The following is a 17,001-nucleotide window of genomic DNA, read 5'->3' on the forward strand; positions in this document are numbered from 1 at the left end:
GCTTTTCGCTGTTTGGAAATGGTGTGCCGATGACAATAGGCGAGATAAACAGCGACGCTCTTCAGTGCCGTGCCCTTGTGGCTTAATAGCAAAAGAAAGGGAGGAGATGTATTTCAGTGCTAATAACCATCAACTGTCTTTGCTTGCAATTACTGTGGGCCTGAAATAATGAATTTCATGCCATACGAAATTGTCTTTGAATGACACACAGACTGTAAGGTGTTTACCACAAGTGGCTTTTTTTTTTTTTTTAATCAGGCTGCTTGTTTGTCTGTTTGAATTTGAATTGTTTATTTTTGATGGAATGCGTACATGTATTGTTTGTATTATGGGATGTGTTTACATGGTTCGGTTATTGAATGCATACAGTACACCACAAATTACTGTCATTGTTTACCTGAACTCTGAGCCCTTGCGATAAGTGTTTTTAAACTACTAAATTACTATAAGAGGTATTGATGCTTTAATAAGCCGAATGGATCTTTGGGTCTTTACTCAGTAATTGCAGTGTGAAACAAGACAGTGTAATTGCAGTACCATGTTCAGTCCCTCCCCCAGACCCATTTATAATGTAGCCAGCCTTTTCTGCTTTTCTCACGGTATACCTCTCCATAGACTTGAGTAGTATACAGACAACTCAAACCAAATTTTTCTGAAGTCATATTATGATGCTCAAACGATGGGCCACACCCATATACAGCTGAAAAGCTCAATCTAAATACAACATTTGAATGAGAACTGTCTCCCACGTACAGTAATGTTGCAACCATGAATACCTAAGTTGTGCATTGTGAAAACTAGAACAGGAGAATTTCAATTCTAAATGCAGCATTCGTAAAAAAAAAAAAAAAAGAAAAAATCACTTAAACGTCTACTCTTCAAATTGTTTCGTCCTAATTTCACAAGTCAGACACATTCGATCCGTGGGGGTAAACGCAAGATACTGAGATTGTATTGATAATCTGGTAGAAATACTGCTAGATATGTGGAGCCACAGGGAGGATGAGTGGGGCTTTATGCAGGATAAGACACTGTTTACTTACTCAAGCTTTCAAATCCATTGTCAGTTCCATGGCATTTTCTGTATTTGATTACAGAGACTTTTTTTTTCAAGAATGCCCTGCAGACTATTACATGAACTGGATGTGTCTTACAATAGATCTGCTGCTCGCTTTTGGGAGCCTCACTGCTCCTTCCATTAAGATGTTTGAGAGCTCTCTCTCTCTCTCTCTCTCTCTCTCTCTCTCTCTCTCTCTCTCTCTCTCTCTCTCTCTCTCTCCTCTCTCTTGCTCTTTCTCTCCCTCCCTCCCTTCCTCTAGCAAAAAGGTAATAAGAAGTACACTCCTTGCTAGATCTCAACAGCTGTTAAGCTTTTATTTTGTTACTTGTTTCAAATGGATGAACAAAGTAATTTCACATCTAGGTACATAAAATTGTTTTGCCTGACAAAGTAATTTCCTTGAAGTAAATTCTGTTTAAGACAGACAGTAAATAAAGGGAGCAGGCTGCATGTTATCGACAGGGACATAACAAAATAATCAACACCAACTTTCTGGCCATTTGGTGCCAGAGGTTTTTGTTTTCATTTCTAGAGTATCAGAATGTCATAGGTAACGTATTTCTATCAGATAAAATCAGATTTTGAGGCACACCCGTAATGCTGGTGTTAGCGAGACAGAAGGGGAGCCTGGCTCACCACAATGAAAAGAAAAGGGGAAGAGAACTATAGAAATCAGTGAAGTGATGCAGACGAGGAAGTTAAAGTAACATTTAAAAGCAAATACAAATGTGTGTTTTTGCATTTGGGGTTTGCATATTAAAACTGTTGTTGCTGGTAATGATGCTAACTGGGCTGGAACTGGTTTAATTGATAAAATAGTGTAGGTAAAATTAAACAGTTTTGGTTTTAGGTATATATGAAGAGCTTCATACCAAAACGCTATGTATCCATTTTCATTGCTTTTAGTAGATTGATGTCTTTGTTTCCATCACATCAAGCACTCGTTAATATGAATGAATTTTAATACAGAACAAGAAGGAATACAAATCTATCTACCAGCTTTCCTAACAGCAACAGAGAGTAAATTCATGGTTATGAGCAACACGCTTCCTTTTCTTGAGGAAGAGAGGAAGCGTGAGCAGACCAAGAAGACATTCATCCTGAGAAACTTTGTCTGCCTTTTCATAAAATCTGTCATGATTCAGCACGAGATCCTTCGCCGGCGTATGCTGGTCAGCATGACAGAGGTCAGAGTTCTTATCAGCAGAATGAGTGCTGATCACTCGCAGGATTTCAGAATGGCGCTCTTGCTTTTGCCCATGCTTGTGAGCATCCTTGGATGCCTTACATTTACTACTGACAGGCGATGTTACCACTGGCTCTGATGTTTTATCAAATTTGTTCATTTTGATTGATTTTTTCAGTCTGGTCATGATCCAACGTTCAGATAATTGGCGCTGCCAGTTGTGATGCAAGCGTGATGCTGAATGGCCGATGGGATATATTGCAGTTTGATGAAAACCGGAAATTTCAGATTTCGCGTTTTGAAACGAAAGCTGTTTTTAGCATTTGCATTACCTATATAGTAACAGTATCCTGGGAGACAGTCAACATGGTTTTAGGAAAGGGAGATCGTGTCTAACGAACCTGCTCGATTTTTTTGAGGATGCGACATTGATAATGGATAATTGCAAAGCATTTGACATGGTTAATTTAGATTTCCAGAAAGCTTTTGACAAAGTCCCGCATAAAAGATTAATTGGATTAGGGAGTGGTTAACATGTAGAAAACAGAAAGTACTGATTAGAAGAAACCTCAGAATGGAGTGAGGTAACCAGTGGTGTACCACAGGGATCAGTATTAGATCCTCTGCTATTCCTAATCTACAGTAATGATTTAGATTCTGGTATAGTAAGAAAACTTGTTAAATTTGCAGACGACACAAAAATAGGAGGAGTGGCAAACACTGTTGCAGCAGCAAAGGGCATTCAAAATGATCTAGACAAGATTCAGAACTGGGCAGATACATGGCAAATGACATTTAATAGAGAAAAGTGTAAGGTACTGCATGCAGGAAATAAAAATGTACATTATAAATATCATATGGGAGATACTGAAATTGGAGAAGGAATCTATGAAAAAGACCTAGGAGTTTTTGTTGACTCGAAGGAAGTAATGTTAAAACTGTACATTGCATTAGTAAGACCTCATCTTGAATATTGTGTTCAGTTGTGGTCACCTCGCTGCAAAAAGGATATTGCTGCTCTAGAAAGAGTGCAAAGAAGAATGACCAGAATTATTCCAGGTTTAAAAAGCATGTCATATGCAGTCAGGCTAAAAGAATTGAATCTATTCAGTCTTGAACAAAGAAGACTACGTGACGACCTAATTCAAGTATTCAAAATTCTAAAAGGTATTGACAATGTCGACCCAAGGGACTTTTTCAACCTGAAAAAAGAAACAAGGACCAGGGGTCACAAATAGAAATTAGACAAAGGGACATTCAGAACAGAAAATAGGAGACACTTTTTTACACAGAATCGTGAGGGTCTAGAATCAACTCCCCAGTAATGTTGTTGAAGCTGACAACCTGCGATCCTTCAAGAAGCTGCTTGATGAGATTTTGGGATCAATAAGCTACTAACAACCAAACGAGCAAGGTGGGCCGAATGGCCTCCTCTTGTTTGTAAACTTTCTTATGTCTTATGTTCAGGAGTAAATTGACAGCTATAGTTGGAAATGTGTGGGATTGGCATTTATCATCTTTTGGTATGCAACTCTTCAAAAAAAAAAAAAAAATGTGTGTGTATATATATATATTTACACACACACTGTTTACACTATTTCCATTGCCCTTGGCCACATCACATTACAATTAGCAAAATATAGTTTAAATACAGCATACAATACAAATGTCAATAGTGCTCAATCACTGAGGACAATACATCAAATCCTTGTGAGTAAGCAGCTTGTTATATTATCACGACTATGTTTACTCAAGGCTGCAGAATCGTATTTTACTACAGTATACTTAGCGATCGTCTCGTGAGGGTGCCTAGTTTAACTGCCTTGAGGTGTTATGTGGAATTGCCTTTGAATTAAAATTATACTCCAGTACTGTATTTTACTATCAGGACTACCACTACATTTAAGCGTCTGTGGTTTGTTTTTTTTCAGTTGTGATGCAATGCAAAGCTCTGCAATCACCCCCTCTCCTCCTCCTCGCAGCACCACAATCCAGAAACCAGTTGGGAGAAATACAGCAACGAATAAGCCAGAGAGTGACAGCGGGGAACCCTTGGGCAGGCCCCCGAAGTATTGTTTAGAGCAGGCAGGGAGCCGCTAGAGTAGGTTTGGTGATTCAGGTCGTGCAGGTAGCGGCGACCGGGATAACGCTGCTGAGTGCAGCACCTTTTATTTGTAGTTTTATTACTGTGTTATTTTTCCTTGTTCTTTTCACCTTCTGTTTTCATTAGTATTTCTTTGAACACCTGCGAGTGCGCCCTCAGTTAATTCTCTTACCAGCTTTGGTATTTCCGTGGTGCTGTCTATCATCGTTGATAGGCAGTCCACAGATAACTGTGCCCTCTGTAGGTAAAAAGTGAAAAAGTCCTGAAAATAAAACTGGGCACCTGGGTGGTGTTCCAAGTACAACTGTTCTGTCTCTTGTGTCAGTGAATCACCCAACACCCTTCCACAACCCTTTTTTATTTTTTATTCCTTGTTCTTTGGGTCAAGGTTTGAACGCTGTGTCTTCACAGCATTCAGAGCAGAGCTGTATTTTGAAAGCTGTATGGATGGCCTGGCATGCTCTTGAACTCTGGTCTACAGCTTATTGTTTGTTCATTCCACCTTCTGTGGATGTTTATTTAAACTTGGAGGCAGGGGCAGGTTCCTGTTCACAGGCACAGGGTGAATACAGTACCATGGAAATGGTTTTTGTTGTTCCTGAAATAACCTAAAACTACCAGGAACTTTTCCATTGTGCAGTAGGCATGTAGCATGTATTTCACTATATAAGTTGAAATATAAAAAACAATTATAAGGTGTCTCTCTTTTTTTTTTTTTTTTATCAAAAACGCTTTGCTGTATGTGTCTGTGTGTGTGTGTGTGTGTGTCTGTGTGTGTCTGTGTCTGTGTGTGTGTGTGTGACAACTCCAACAATTTGGCACTAAAATTAATTAGACAGTGTTTTCTATTTTAGAAAACTAGAAGCCCAGAATCATAGGATACTGGATTTAAACCCAGGACTTGACAATTCTATTAAAATGAGTTAAAATGTGTCTGATTAAGTGTACTGTAGGGGCAGACCATGAGTGGCTCTTGGGCTGCATTTTACATTGTACAGTGACTTACCCCACCACATATCTCTTCAATCTCTGTTTTCAGTGATTTGTGAATTTGTGAGTGCCCTGTAACCACAGTCTCGCTGTGCGTTTTCGGTTATCCGTGCATGTTAATTGTTGCTCTCTTGTCCTAGGCCGTGTCGGACAGGCAGTTGCACTGAGAGCCAAAGCGTTTGGCTTCAACGTGATCTTCTACGACCCGTACCTCTCCGATGGCATGGAGCGGGCGCTGGGCCTCCAGCGAGTCAACACCTTGCAGGACCTGCTGTTTCACAGCGACTGCGTGACGCTGCACTGCAGTCTGAATGAGCACAACCACCACCTCATCAACGACTTCACCATCAAACAGGTGGGAGGAGCGGCACCACCACCATCAATCCACAGCCTGCTCACATCACTGCCTCATCAGATGGTGAAAGCCACTTTTTTGTATGCTGTATGATTTGGAAAATTGCATTTTAGATTAGGGTTCTCTTGTTGTAAAAGCTCTCAAAATTAACAAATCCCCTGGGCCAGATGATATCCTCCCAGTAGTACACAAAGAAAGCAAAGCTATTTACTTAGATTCTGGTATAGTAAGCAAGCATATTAAATTTGCAGACAACACAAAAATAAGAGGGGTGGCAAACACCGTTGCAGCAGCAAAGGTCATTCAAAATGATCTAGACAAGATTCAGAAAAGGACCATTGGTCACAAATGGAGGTTAGATAAAGGGGCATTCAGAACAGAAAATAGGCACTTCTTTTACTCACCAACTCTCCAGTAATGTTGTTGAAGCTGACACGCTGGGATCCTTCAAGAAGCTGCTTGATGAGATTCTGGGAACAATAAGCTACTAACAACCAAACAAGCAAGATGGGCCGAATGGCCTCCTTTCGTTTGTAAACTTTCTTGTGTTCTTATTGACAGTGGTATACAATGCAGAGTTTGTTTTTGTCAGTGCCTTTTCTGTATGAAGTACTGCCCCCTTGTGTTAAACTAAGGTAAAGTAATTTACATAAAAAAAAAATGTTCTGAACTGCATAATCTTTTATATATATATATATATATATATATATATATATATATATATATATATATATATATATATATATATATGGGTATATGGTTATATATACAATTACTCTCTGCAGAGTTTAAAAAAAAAAAAAAAAAGATTTACAGCAATGGCATATAAGCCAAGTGTGTTTTGCTTAATGAACTCTAATATTTATATGCATATGATTTATACCATATTATTTATGAAAACACAAACCCAACACGTTTCGACATTTAGTTTGTCTTCATCAGGTGTTGCAGCGATTGTCAATTAAATACAGCTATAGAAAAGGGCATCAATCAATCCAATAATTAATTATTAATAGAGAAATAGCCATAGACGTTTAAACTTAACAAGGACAATTTTCACCAATCATATCATTCATTAACTGAAATGGAAGCAGTGTAGCTGTGCTCAGTTCTGTAATCTCTCTCTCTCTCTCTCTCTCTCTCTCTCTCTCTCTCTCTCTCTCTAGATGCGGCAGGGTGCGTTCCTGGTGAACACAGCTCGGGGAGGACTGGTCGATGAGAAGGCTCTGGCTCAGGCCCTGAAGGAGGGGAGGATACGAGGGGCAGCTCTGGATGTCCATGAAACGGAGCCCTTCAGGTGATCATTTCAGCTCTGCCTTTAACTTCCAGGTTTTGGAACCTGGCAGCTGGTTTAGTTTGCTTCCGGTAAATCATTGAACACACTGTATAGCGCGGCAGTTTTTCTTTAAAATGTGCTGAACAAAAAAGACACCAGCTGCATCAAAATTGGAAATATTTCTGTGAAAGATTGCTCTATCCAGTACAAGAAGGGGATATTTCATGTTTTTTATAATTCATTGATATTCAAATGAGAATGTCTTTAAAATGTGGACATAAAAACTAAATATGATGCAATTTAGCATTTACTGTTTTTCAGCTAAGCAATTAAAAATATATTAACATTTGTTGTATAATAACTAGAGAAAATCATTAAATTTGAATATGACAGCGCTTTAACAGGAGAGCGAAACAGGTATTCCCATCAAACTCTCAGTGACGTGTGCTTCCCCCAAAATAAACACTAAAAAGCTAAGAGACTGTTGTGTCATGGTAATGAGAATCATGAAGCAAGATTTTAAATCCTTAGTGATTACAACTTTAGAAATGTTATAAAACTCTGATGCCTGCATGAACATGCAGAGAACAGTAATTGCCATGAAGGAACAGCTTCTGTAATAACCCTTAAGGATATAAAGGGTGTTTTAATGCATGAGTACACATATAACTGGTAGTGCATCTTCATATACAGATAATGAGAACACTCCCCATGCTAGTCCACTTGATGTCTGCTTTTCAGTAAAGTGCATTTTTTCGTGACTCCTTTTACTACTATTATGAGTCCTGTATCCCAGTGGGGGGCTTGTAGCATTTGTATCTGCTCTAGCAGTCCCTTTAGTGTATTTTACTGTGTACCCAGATCACAATCCTATTCAAGCATGCAAAGTGGACAAGGCAAGAGTTGGTAGAAGGTAACCGTCACTTTGCTGGTATTCAAAACGCACAGTTTTACAGGTACTCCACTAATGAGTTTTGCACACTGCTACCGCAGCTGAAAATGCTACAGTGTTAATAACATTAGAGAGAAGAGATAGTGGGAGCAGATAGGAGGGGATTTTGAGCAGTCTGAGGAAGACATACAGTGTCCAAGTACCTTTAGCTGATCAAACATGTCTGTTTGTGTACAGGCAGCCAGAGCTTTATAGTTTAGGCACAGGTCATGCAATGAAGAGGCTGCAGTGTTTTGAAACACATTCTCACAGAGCAAACGGGCTGTTTTTATTCTGATGAATGTCTTCACACAGTCCATTTGCACTCTCTTCTGTGTGGATTTCAAATGTCTCATATTCACTTTGCATTTCCTGCATTCTTAAGATGAGACACATCTCCCAGTATTATTGATCCTTACCCCTAATTTTCAATATCGATGTAATTGGTTGATCTGATTGCCTATTACTCTAGTCTTAGTGCCAGTTGACAGTACATATATAAACACGGCTTGGAAAAATAACAACCTCTGATTGGTTAAACAGCATCACATGACCATGCATATATATATATATATATATATATATATATATATATATATATATATATATATATATATATATATAGTTTATACCATGGCTTGCATACTAATGAGCTGCTTCACACTGAATAAATCACTATGCACCACTACATTCTAAATTCCATGACAAACTGACATTTTATTTATTATTAGTTACAAAACCACTGCCAAAAATGAGTGGCATTTCACCTATTTCCTTTAATATATTTGGGGATGAAACTTTTGGGGAACACCAACTTTCTGAGAGAAGACAGCAGTTAAAAAAAAAAATTAAGTGCACCAGCAGCTGTCAAGAGTAGACACATAAAAGTAAACGAGGAACAGCTAATGATAAATGAAATAGTAGAAAATTGACAAAAAAAAAAACACAACAAAGAACTTTATGTTTAATAAGTGAACAATACGTTTAATTAAATTAAATTTGGGACTAAATTACACTGAGTATGTATACACAATTAAAGTTTCTGGTTTTGTCTTAATTTCAAATGTGTTTTAATTATTGTAATTGTTTTTCTTCCCCCAAATGTCAGTTAGCCGTGTTAGAAGCGGTATAAACCACTTCAGGCCGTGCGGTTCCGATGATGTATATAACACTTCTGGGGTGGTTAAAGGCCTTTGGCACACGCCTGGGGCCTTATGAGCACCCCAGGCGTGGTATATATCGTGGGAACCGCACGGCCCGTCGTGGTTTATGTCTTACATATTCCTCTCTTCAGTTTTAGCCAAGGTCCTCTGAAGGATGCTCCAAACCTGATCTGCACTCCCCACGCAGCGTGGTACAGTGAACAAGCCTCCATCGAAATGAGGGAAGAGGCGGCGAGGGAGATCCGCAGGGCTGTTACAGGTTAGTTACAGCAGCAGCAGGGTTGTCTGAGCAGCTTGCACTAATAGTGCAGGTGTTGGTAAGAGAGGCTGTGCTGTGCTTTATGGCAAATAGTGTTTGTTAGATTGCACTGTATTAGTTTGTCTGTTACGAAACTGCTTTTTAATTCTGGTGGATACAGTGCGTGTGAGCGGAGCGAGGCATTTGTATATGGACCGGGGGAGCGGAGCGGGGTAGTTGCTGGAGAGGAGCGCTGAGCGGACATTTTCCGGCCCGCTCCTTTACAACACTGAGCAGAGCTGAGCATGGTTTTATTTGTCTTAAATACATGTTCGGCCATGGTGTTTACACAAAGAAGTTATAAAAAAAGTGAGAAATACAGATGGCAGTCACTTTACATTATTTTCCATCATGTCTGTGCATGGTAGCAATTCATTTTCCAGTTTCAAGCCAAAATTAGGCACTTTTATGTGATTGGCGTTGCACTTTATAATTCATTATGTAGGAAAGAATATATTTTATCAAGATTTGTGGAGCTGCTGTCATCAGTGTGTTCATCTGCCTGTGGTTATTATATAGCCTGTATTGTTCTTAAACAGTTCTACGGTTATGCCCCAGTACAGCACTGTGAACATGGTTTTTATTTTGCGCAATCGTAAGATAATTAATACAATACAGGGTGTTCCGTTAGCCCTGTTGAGACTCTCTCATATGCATGGGTGAAAGTGTTCCATTTGTAGATGGAATTCCATCAAAATGGCTTCTCCCAGGTCCATTAGTGTTATTTGTGTGGAAATGCCAAAAACATTGGAGGAGTCTGGTGTGTGCAAAGTGCCGACTCGGAGTGAATCCTCCTACGTTCAGCAAACTCCATCTATCAACATGCATTTATGATACAGGAGCGCTGCTGTTATATCCCAACCGCCCTCGCACTTCCAAAGCAGTGAAATGGCTTGTCCTGTGATTTAATGGAAGCGCCATTTTCAGCGTGAATGGCTACAGAAACACGACTTTTGATGAGGACAGCAACAACATGTGTTGCCAAGTTTGTGTTTCTAAAAAAAAAAAAAAACCACAACATTCACAGTTGGGTGTCCAAACGAATGTACCTCAGAATAAAATTCTGTTCTTGAGAATGCTCCACCAGACAATGAAACACAGGAAGGCATCACTGTAAACGTATCTGTATGCTAGACCAAACAGTCGTGCCTGCCTGATTAGTTATGTCTGAACTGTCAAGTGGTGATCGATTCGTTTTGAACTGGAGAGAGATTGACACAGCGAGACAATGTGAGAAATGCATACTATTTGTTGTTTACTTTGAAGTGTATACTTACCGTTAAAGTGTAGAAAACCACAGCTCCAGCTCCATTTTAAAAACACTACATTTTTTAAACTTTGTGTTCAGTTTTATATGAATAATGTACGTCAATATGTAATTTTTCAGGCTATGATGCGTGATGTTTTATTTATTTATTTATTTATTTTAAGTAACTTTGCATGTTAACAATACAATTGCTTGGTCGTTTTTATTTATTTTTAACCTTTTAGAGCAAATAGAAGATAAACACATTGTAACTATATATTTTTTACTTATTGTACTTCATTTTTTACAGTGGAGGTTTGTAGTGTAATTTGGAAATATATGTGTGTGTTTAAAAAACATAGAAGTCTTGTTAGAGAGGGGCTTCAGGGTTCAAAGTGTCTTGAAGACAGCCCTCAGGAAGAGACTGTCAAGTGACAGACTGTTCCTTACCATAAGAGTCGAGGGACCTCACTGGAAGGAGTTTGATTATGGGAAGGCCCTGGCAAAGTTCACAAATGAAAAGGAAAGAATCTTCTGCACAACAGCTCCAAAAAAGTGACTTGTGTTTCTACCATTTTGTTTTTAACAAGGTAATTTCAAAAGACCTAGGCCTAATTCTTACTAATTCTGTTTTTAATTTAAATTATTTTGCTGTTCTTCAGAAACACAAGATCAGTGTGCAAATACTGTGGTTGTGTTGAATTTTAAATCATATTAAAGATCATGTTAAATCACAAAAGAAAATATCCCCCTAAAATTTTGTTAGAGGGTCAAATTGGCCCTTAATCAATGAGTTTGTAACTAGACTCATGTAATTTTTTTTTTTTTTTTGTAACTAGCCTCATGTGAATTTTCTACAAAGTCAAGTCCAAAATGGCTCAGAATGCGTTTGGAGAGAATATACAACTCCAGAGCTTAGGCCCTGGCCCGGCATAAAGATTGGTTTTGCCCCAAGAGTTTCAGTCAAAATGATCATTGGCCACTGCATTTGTGTCCTTGGGTTGCTTTGAGCTCCCTATGAGATATCCAGATACAAACAAGCCCAGTATATGAATCATATGCAAAGTTTGATATAGGTGAGTACACTGTACATGACATCATAGGAATTTGTTTAAAAGCTGTTAATTGCAAGATGGTATTGATGATAGAACTTTTTCAGTATCATCAAATTTCCGTTTCATTCTCATTATTATTATTATATTTTTATTAAAATAATAATAATAATAATAATAATTATTATATTATTATTATTATTATTATTATTATTATTATTATTATTATTATTATTATTATTATTATTATTTATTTCTTAGCAGACACTCTTACCCAGGGCGACATACAGTTGTTACAAAAAAATACATATCAAGAATTACAGTACAAAAGTGCAAGATACAAAATACAATGACTTCGATCCTAATAAGAGCAAATACAAAACACAGTACGATTTGATATCGGGGCAGTTCAAGAGCAGATAAGTGTTGATAGTTACATCAGGGTTAGGGCCCTTTTATACCTTGTTCATTTATAAAGATCCGATTCAGAATTCACTTGCAAAAAAACAAAAATGTTGTAATTTTGCTTCACTTGGTTTCACACTGAAAAATATCAAACTTTTTTTTTTTCTCCAAACGAGTTTTATCACCTTCACAACTGTAATCACACCAGAGTGCGTCTGCTTTCACATTACAATACTTTCAAGTGAATCTGATCGACTATTTGTGGACGTGACCAAAATGATATCTTCCTATTGATACCTAGACAGATGTTAGTGGTGATATCAGTGAAGAGCATACAGTGAACGTATAAACGTGGAGGGTTCCACCCATGTGAGTCTTGTGATAGTACCACTATAATAGATGGCACTTAGTATCAATCCCTTGGTTCCCAGCCAAAAGTTGTTAATAACCATAGTTGCTGATTTCAAATCCACGATTCTGGCATATCCTGCAAAGTGCGTGCACTGCCTGCAACTGATCTTTCAATGAACTTTATCGGTTATAGACAGGTCTACATGTTTGGAAGACAATCAGCGGATATAGATGTACAAAGTGTCTATTAAGTAGTGTTTCTGTAATAATTACATAATGTACGTTCATTTGGTTTGTTTGACATCTGCTGTTACAATGTCAGCACGAAACACGTGTTAGACATATCGCTGAGGATCAACATCAATGTTTTTGTGCATCATTAAGTGCATTATGTTATTTATTTTTTTCACCATACAGTACACACACCTATGCGTGCTTTCTGTGTGCGATGTACTGTGGGTTATGCAATATATCAGTTTGTTCGGTTTCGTTTGCATCTTGGATTGTAATGCGATTGCTTTCACACTGTCCGACTTTGAGGTTGAAGATCTGAGCATCATCAGCATATAAATGGTATGAGAAACCATAGGATGCGATGAGGGAGCCCAGGGAGTGGGTGTAAAGAGAGAATATGAGAGGACCCAAGACTGCTACTTGAGGGACTCATGTTGAGAGAAGGTGAGGTGTGGAGGTTGAGCAGGACTCATGCTGAGAGAAGGTGAGGTGTGGAGGTTGAGCCGCTCTACCTGGTTGGCGCGGTCGCAGAGGTAGGAGAGTCGGGTCAGAGCAGTGCCACAGGTTCTTAGGTCAGCAAGAGAGGATAGGAGAATAGAGTGATTGACAGTGTCAAAGGCAGCAGAGAGATCAAGGAGAAAATAAGAGAACAGAGATACAATATACATCTCATTGAATATAGAACTGCAATCAAATGCAAAAGATGTTTTTACACAGAAATGAAAAGAACAAAAACATGTACGTGCTTTGAAACACAAAACCATTAAAACATTGTAGCTTTTTGGTGGTTATTTATAGCTTTTTTGTATCTTTCCATAAGCTATACTGACTGAACTACAATGGACTACAATGGATTCATTTTTTGCTTTCTGTGTATTTTCTTAAAGTAGCGTTGCCTGGCCAGGCTTACTGCTGCTAAAAATAAGAGACAGCAGGTGTGACGCTTATTGTCCCACGTTATGAGGTATTTGCTACAGATTGGCATAGTTACACACATTGACCAAGATTCACTGGGAATTGTTGACAGTGGCCGGTTAATGTCCGATGTACATTTATGTTAAGAAAATAACATCACCCAAATGAGCGGCTATTGACGTCAGTGACCGAACACTGTTGTCAGATAGATACCTCTGTATTGTTAAGTTGTTCCTATTTAACTCTGTATTGTGATATGGCATGCTGTGGCAGTGACAGGGAGTTAGTTGAAAAGGCTTGGAAAGATCTAGTCAGTGGGAGTTCCAGTGAATTTATACAGTAGTTGACTGCTGTTGTTGTCCTAACCCTAACCCTAACCCTAACAAAGATCACAATTACTGATTACTGGAGGGAATTGGAAGATGTGCTTTTTATGATTCCGTTAGTCGCTAAATGTTTTGCTTCTTTTATTTGGACTACCTCCCTAGCACTTTAATCATTTTTCCCTCGTCTCTGTTTAAAATGATTCTCGTTATACTCTCATAGATTATGGTAATTACTGTGGTTCACAATATTAGGTTAAAAAGAACATTTTTAAAAATTTAAGAGGAGAAAGAACGTTGACTAAGTACTGTATAATTTAATTATTATATAACACATTATTTGTTTCTGTGTATGAGGACATTTTCTGTGTGAGTAAGTACATTAGGACACTACAACCCAACACGTACAACACATTCTGAAAACGCACTTGGTATGTGATTGGCAGGCAGTCGGCAAGGTTTGTGTCCCTGCTTTTTTTTCATTAGATCCTTCACCCTATGCGACGGGTTGCCACATTTCCTTCTGCATCATGAAACCAGGCTGTTAAACTCAATCTCGTCTTGTTCCAATATCAAACTGTGGCTGCAGCCCAGTCCACTCTGCAACCGGAAAAAAACCCTTCTCTTGCATCCTTTGCTTTGGACGCTCATTAGGTAATTCCACCAGTGTGTGACAGCAAGTTCTGCCAGCCCGCCATCCTTACTGGGGCTGACAGAGCCATAGCTGAAATCGGTTTGATCTGGATCTACTGCTGACGGAAATGAACGTCTGATTTACTTACAAGGCAGTCCCCGAGGCAGATGGAAACGTGGCATTGCTGGTGACTTTTTGCTGTCCCCAGGGAGCCATCTGTAATGAGCCACACGATCAGCAGCTGGAGACGACGGCTGTTTCTTCCTGTGTGCATCTGACAGCAGCTGTTGTTTCTCAGGGGAGCATCTTCCTGTTGGATGACACAGCACATGAAGCAAAGCACACTTCTGTTCTTATCCACACAGAACTAGATCTGTTTTTTGTCCTCCTTGATATTTGCCGCATTCTGACAAAGCAACGTGTCAGATTGTGCAGGGATGTTGATTCATGCGAGATGGTAATGAAACTTACTTTTTTTTTTCTTCCTTTTTTTTTCTTTGTTTTGGTGTCAGGTCGCATTCCAGACAGCCTGAAAAACTGTGTCAATAAAGACTTCCTGACTCAAGCCACGCACTGGGCCAGCATGGATCCTGCAGTTGTACACCCAGAGCTCAATGGAGCATACAGGTAAATACATTGGTCTGGACCATCTGCTTAGCACTGCTCTTTCCACTCCTTAGAGGGAGTGGAGGTGTAGTTTGAAAGCAGGACTGTGTATCTGTGACAGAGTGGAAATCCAGCTAAAGCTAAAATGCCCATGCCTCTCCTTTTTTGGGGGGTAAGCTCTCCTACCACTTTTGATTGGAATTCATTTGAGATTTGTTTGCATTTCAGTAACTTGTCTCATTGTTGTCATAGCCCCCCTCCCTGACAAAATACAGGCAATCCTAATGCTGGTCAGTGGTTTTGCATTTAGTAATAGTTTACATCATACCGGTAATATTATTTAAGTGTATATAAAATATGAAAGTAGAGAAGGGGAGATGTTTTTATTGTTTTATTTAGCTCCCTACTGTATACTAATGAAATCCCAGTAAATTGTATGGTTTTGTATCAAATTGGTAAAGATATTGTGCCTGGTTAAGCCATATTATTGAAGATATTTCTGAAAACATAAGTTACAAAAAAGCACCGCAACACCAAGCCCCCTCTCCTAAAGAACATTTTGATATAAAACAGTTGATAATGCACGAAAATGTGGTCTGTGCGGTACGCTAACAGAGGCCTGCTAACATCAATAGTTCTAACCAGTTTACACATACCAGGCTTGCCTGTTCTTTAACATGAAACCAAGATAAATACTTGCTTTGAAGATTGCTTAACAAGATTAATTTACAGATGAAAAACAAGAAATTGCTACAGGTTCGGTTTATGTTAAAAGACAAGCTGTAAGCTGTAAATGCATGTTTTGTTGCCGGCTTGTAATTGTGTCACACATGCTTAATCCTGAAAAGAAAGTTGTGTATTGTATTTTAATTTAAATTTAAATTTTTTTGCACGAAACAGCTCCCGTCTCACAATTCCCCAGCATTAGATTGTGTAGCACTACTCTGATGGAATTGCAGTCTCTTCAGATATGGTACAAGTCCTGGAGACACCCTGTATAAATGTAGAGGCAGGCTTGCTGCATTGCAGGGATGAGAGTGCTAGGGCTAATTTTATACTTTTTTTTTTTTCCTATGTAAATTTGGTACATCCAGAAATGTTTTTCTTCACAGTAAGTTTTGCTAAATGTGTAGACTTGTTTTAGAACATGAGCATAATGACATTTACCAGAGTGTAGGGCATTTGATCCATCACTGCTCATCCATTTCCTCGTCGCTGGTTAAACCCCAAACCAGCTGCTAAGTGCTGGTTATACTGTAAGCGTGCCCCACATTTTCAAATGTTTAGACCTTTTTTTTTCTTCTAACTCCGAACTCTCATCCCTGATTTTTCACCCTATCCCTATCCCACGCAGGTGTAGTGGCTCCAAGTTATAAGTATTGACAAGGTTGGTAAGGTTAGTTTTTAAATATTGTTATTTCCATTTGATTCCGTAGTCACATTCAAGCTGTGGTACAAAACTTAAGGATGAGCGACCATGCTGGGATTTAATCCAAGCTCATCAGAATTTTGTGTGTTTGAATCCGAATACTGAAAGGTAAAAAAAAATAAAAAATAAAATTAAAAAAGAATTAAAAAGACTGGTTTCGTTTTTTTTTTGTTTGTTTGTTTGTTTTAATTCCACCTGATCTGCATCTCTTTATCTGAACATTAATCCTTAGATTTCAAACCCATTTTTTGCTAGTTGTCAGGGAGAACGTAATGCTGGAGTGTGAAAGGAAGAGCACAATGCTTTATTATAAACAATTTGTAAAGCTAAACCTCTCTGAGGTGGCACTCACTACTTCATAGAATGAGCTCCTGTCTTTTTTATTTTTTCTTTTAAGAGAGGGAGAGAGAGCACAATTTAATCAACAACACAAGTCAATGACC

General features: G+C 38.6%; 1 protein-coding gene across 7 annotated transcripts in view; it reads left to right on the forward strand.

The window, feature by feature from the left end:
- LOC121325629 (C-terminal-binding protein 1) overlaps positions 1-17,001 on the forward strand; it is a 186,133-nt gene that overhangs the window by 167,768 nt on the left and 1,364 nt on the right. For 6 of the 7 annotated variants that reach the window (XM_041268456.1, XM_041268483.1, XM_041268465.1 and 3 more), the window contains 4 exons: positions 5,481-5,695; positions 6,862-6,992; positions 9,197-9,324; positions 15,036-15,150. In XM_041268456.1, coding sequence (XP_041124390.1) covers positions 5,481-5,695; positions 6,862-6,992; positions 9,197-9,324; positions 15,036-15,150 — 589 coding nt within the window. Of the gene's footprint in view, positions 1-5,480; positions 5,696-6,861; positions 6,993-9,196; positions 9,325-15,035; positions 15,151-16,565; positions 16,667-17,001 lie in introns of all 7 variants that reach the window. The other variant, XM_041268501.1, reaches the window with a different exon arrangement.

Source organism: Polyodon spathula, chromosome 1 (genome assembly GCF_017654505.1).
Source record: "Polyodon spathula isolate WHYD16114869_AA chromosome 1, ASM1765450v1, whole genome shotgun sequence".
Taxonomy (NCBI): domain Eukaryota; kingdom Metazoa; phylum Chordata; class Actinopteri; order Acipenseriformes; family Polyodontidae; genus Polyodon; species Polyodon spathula.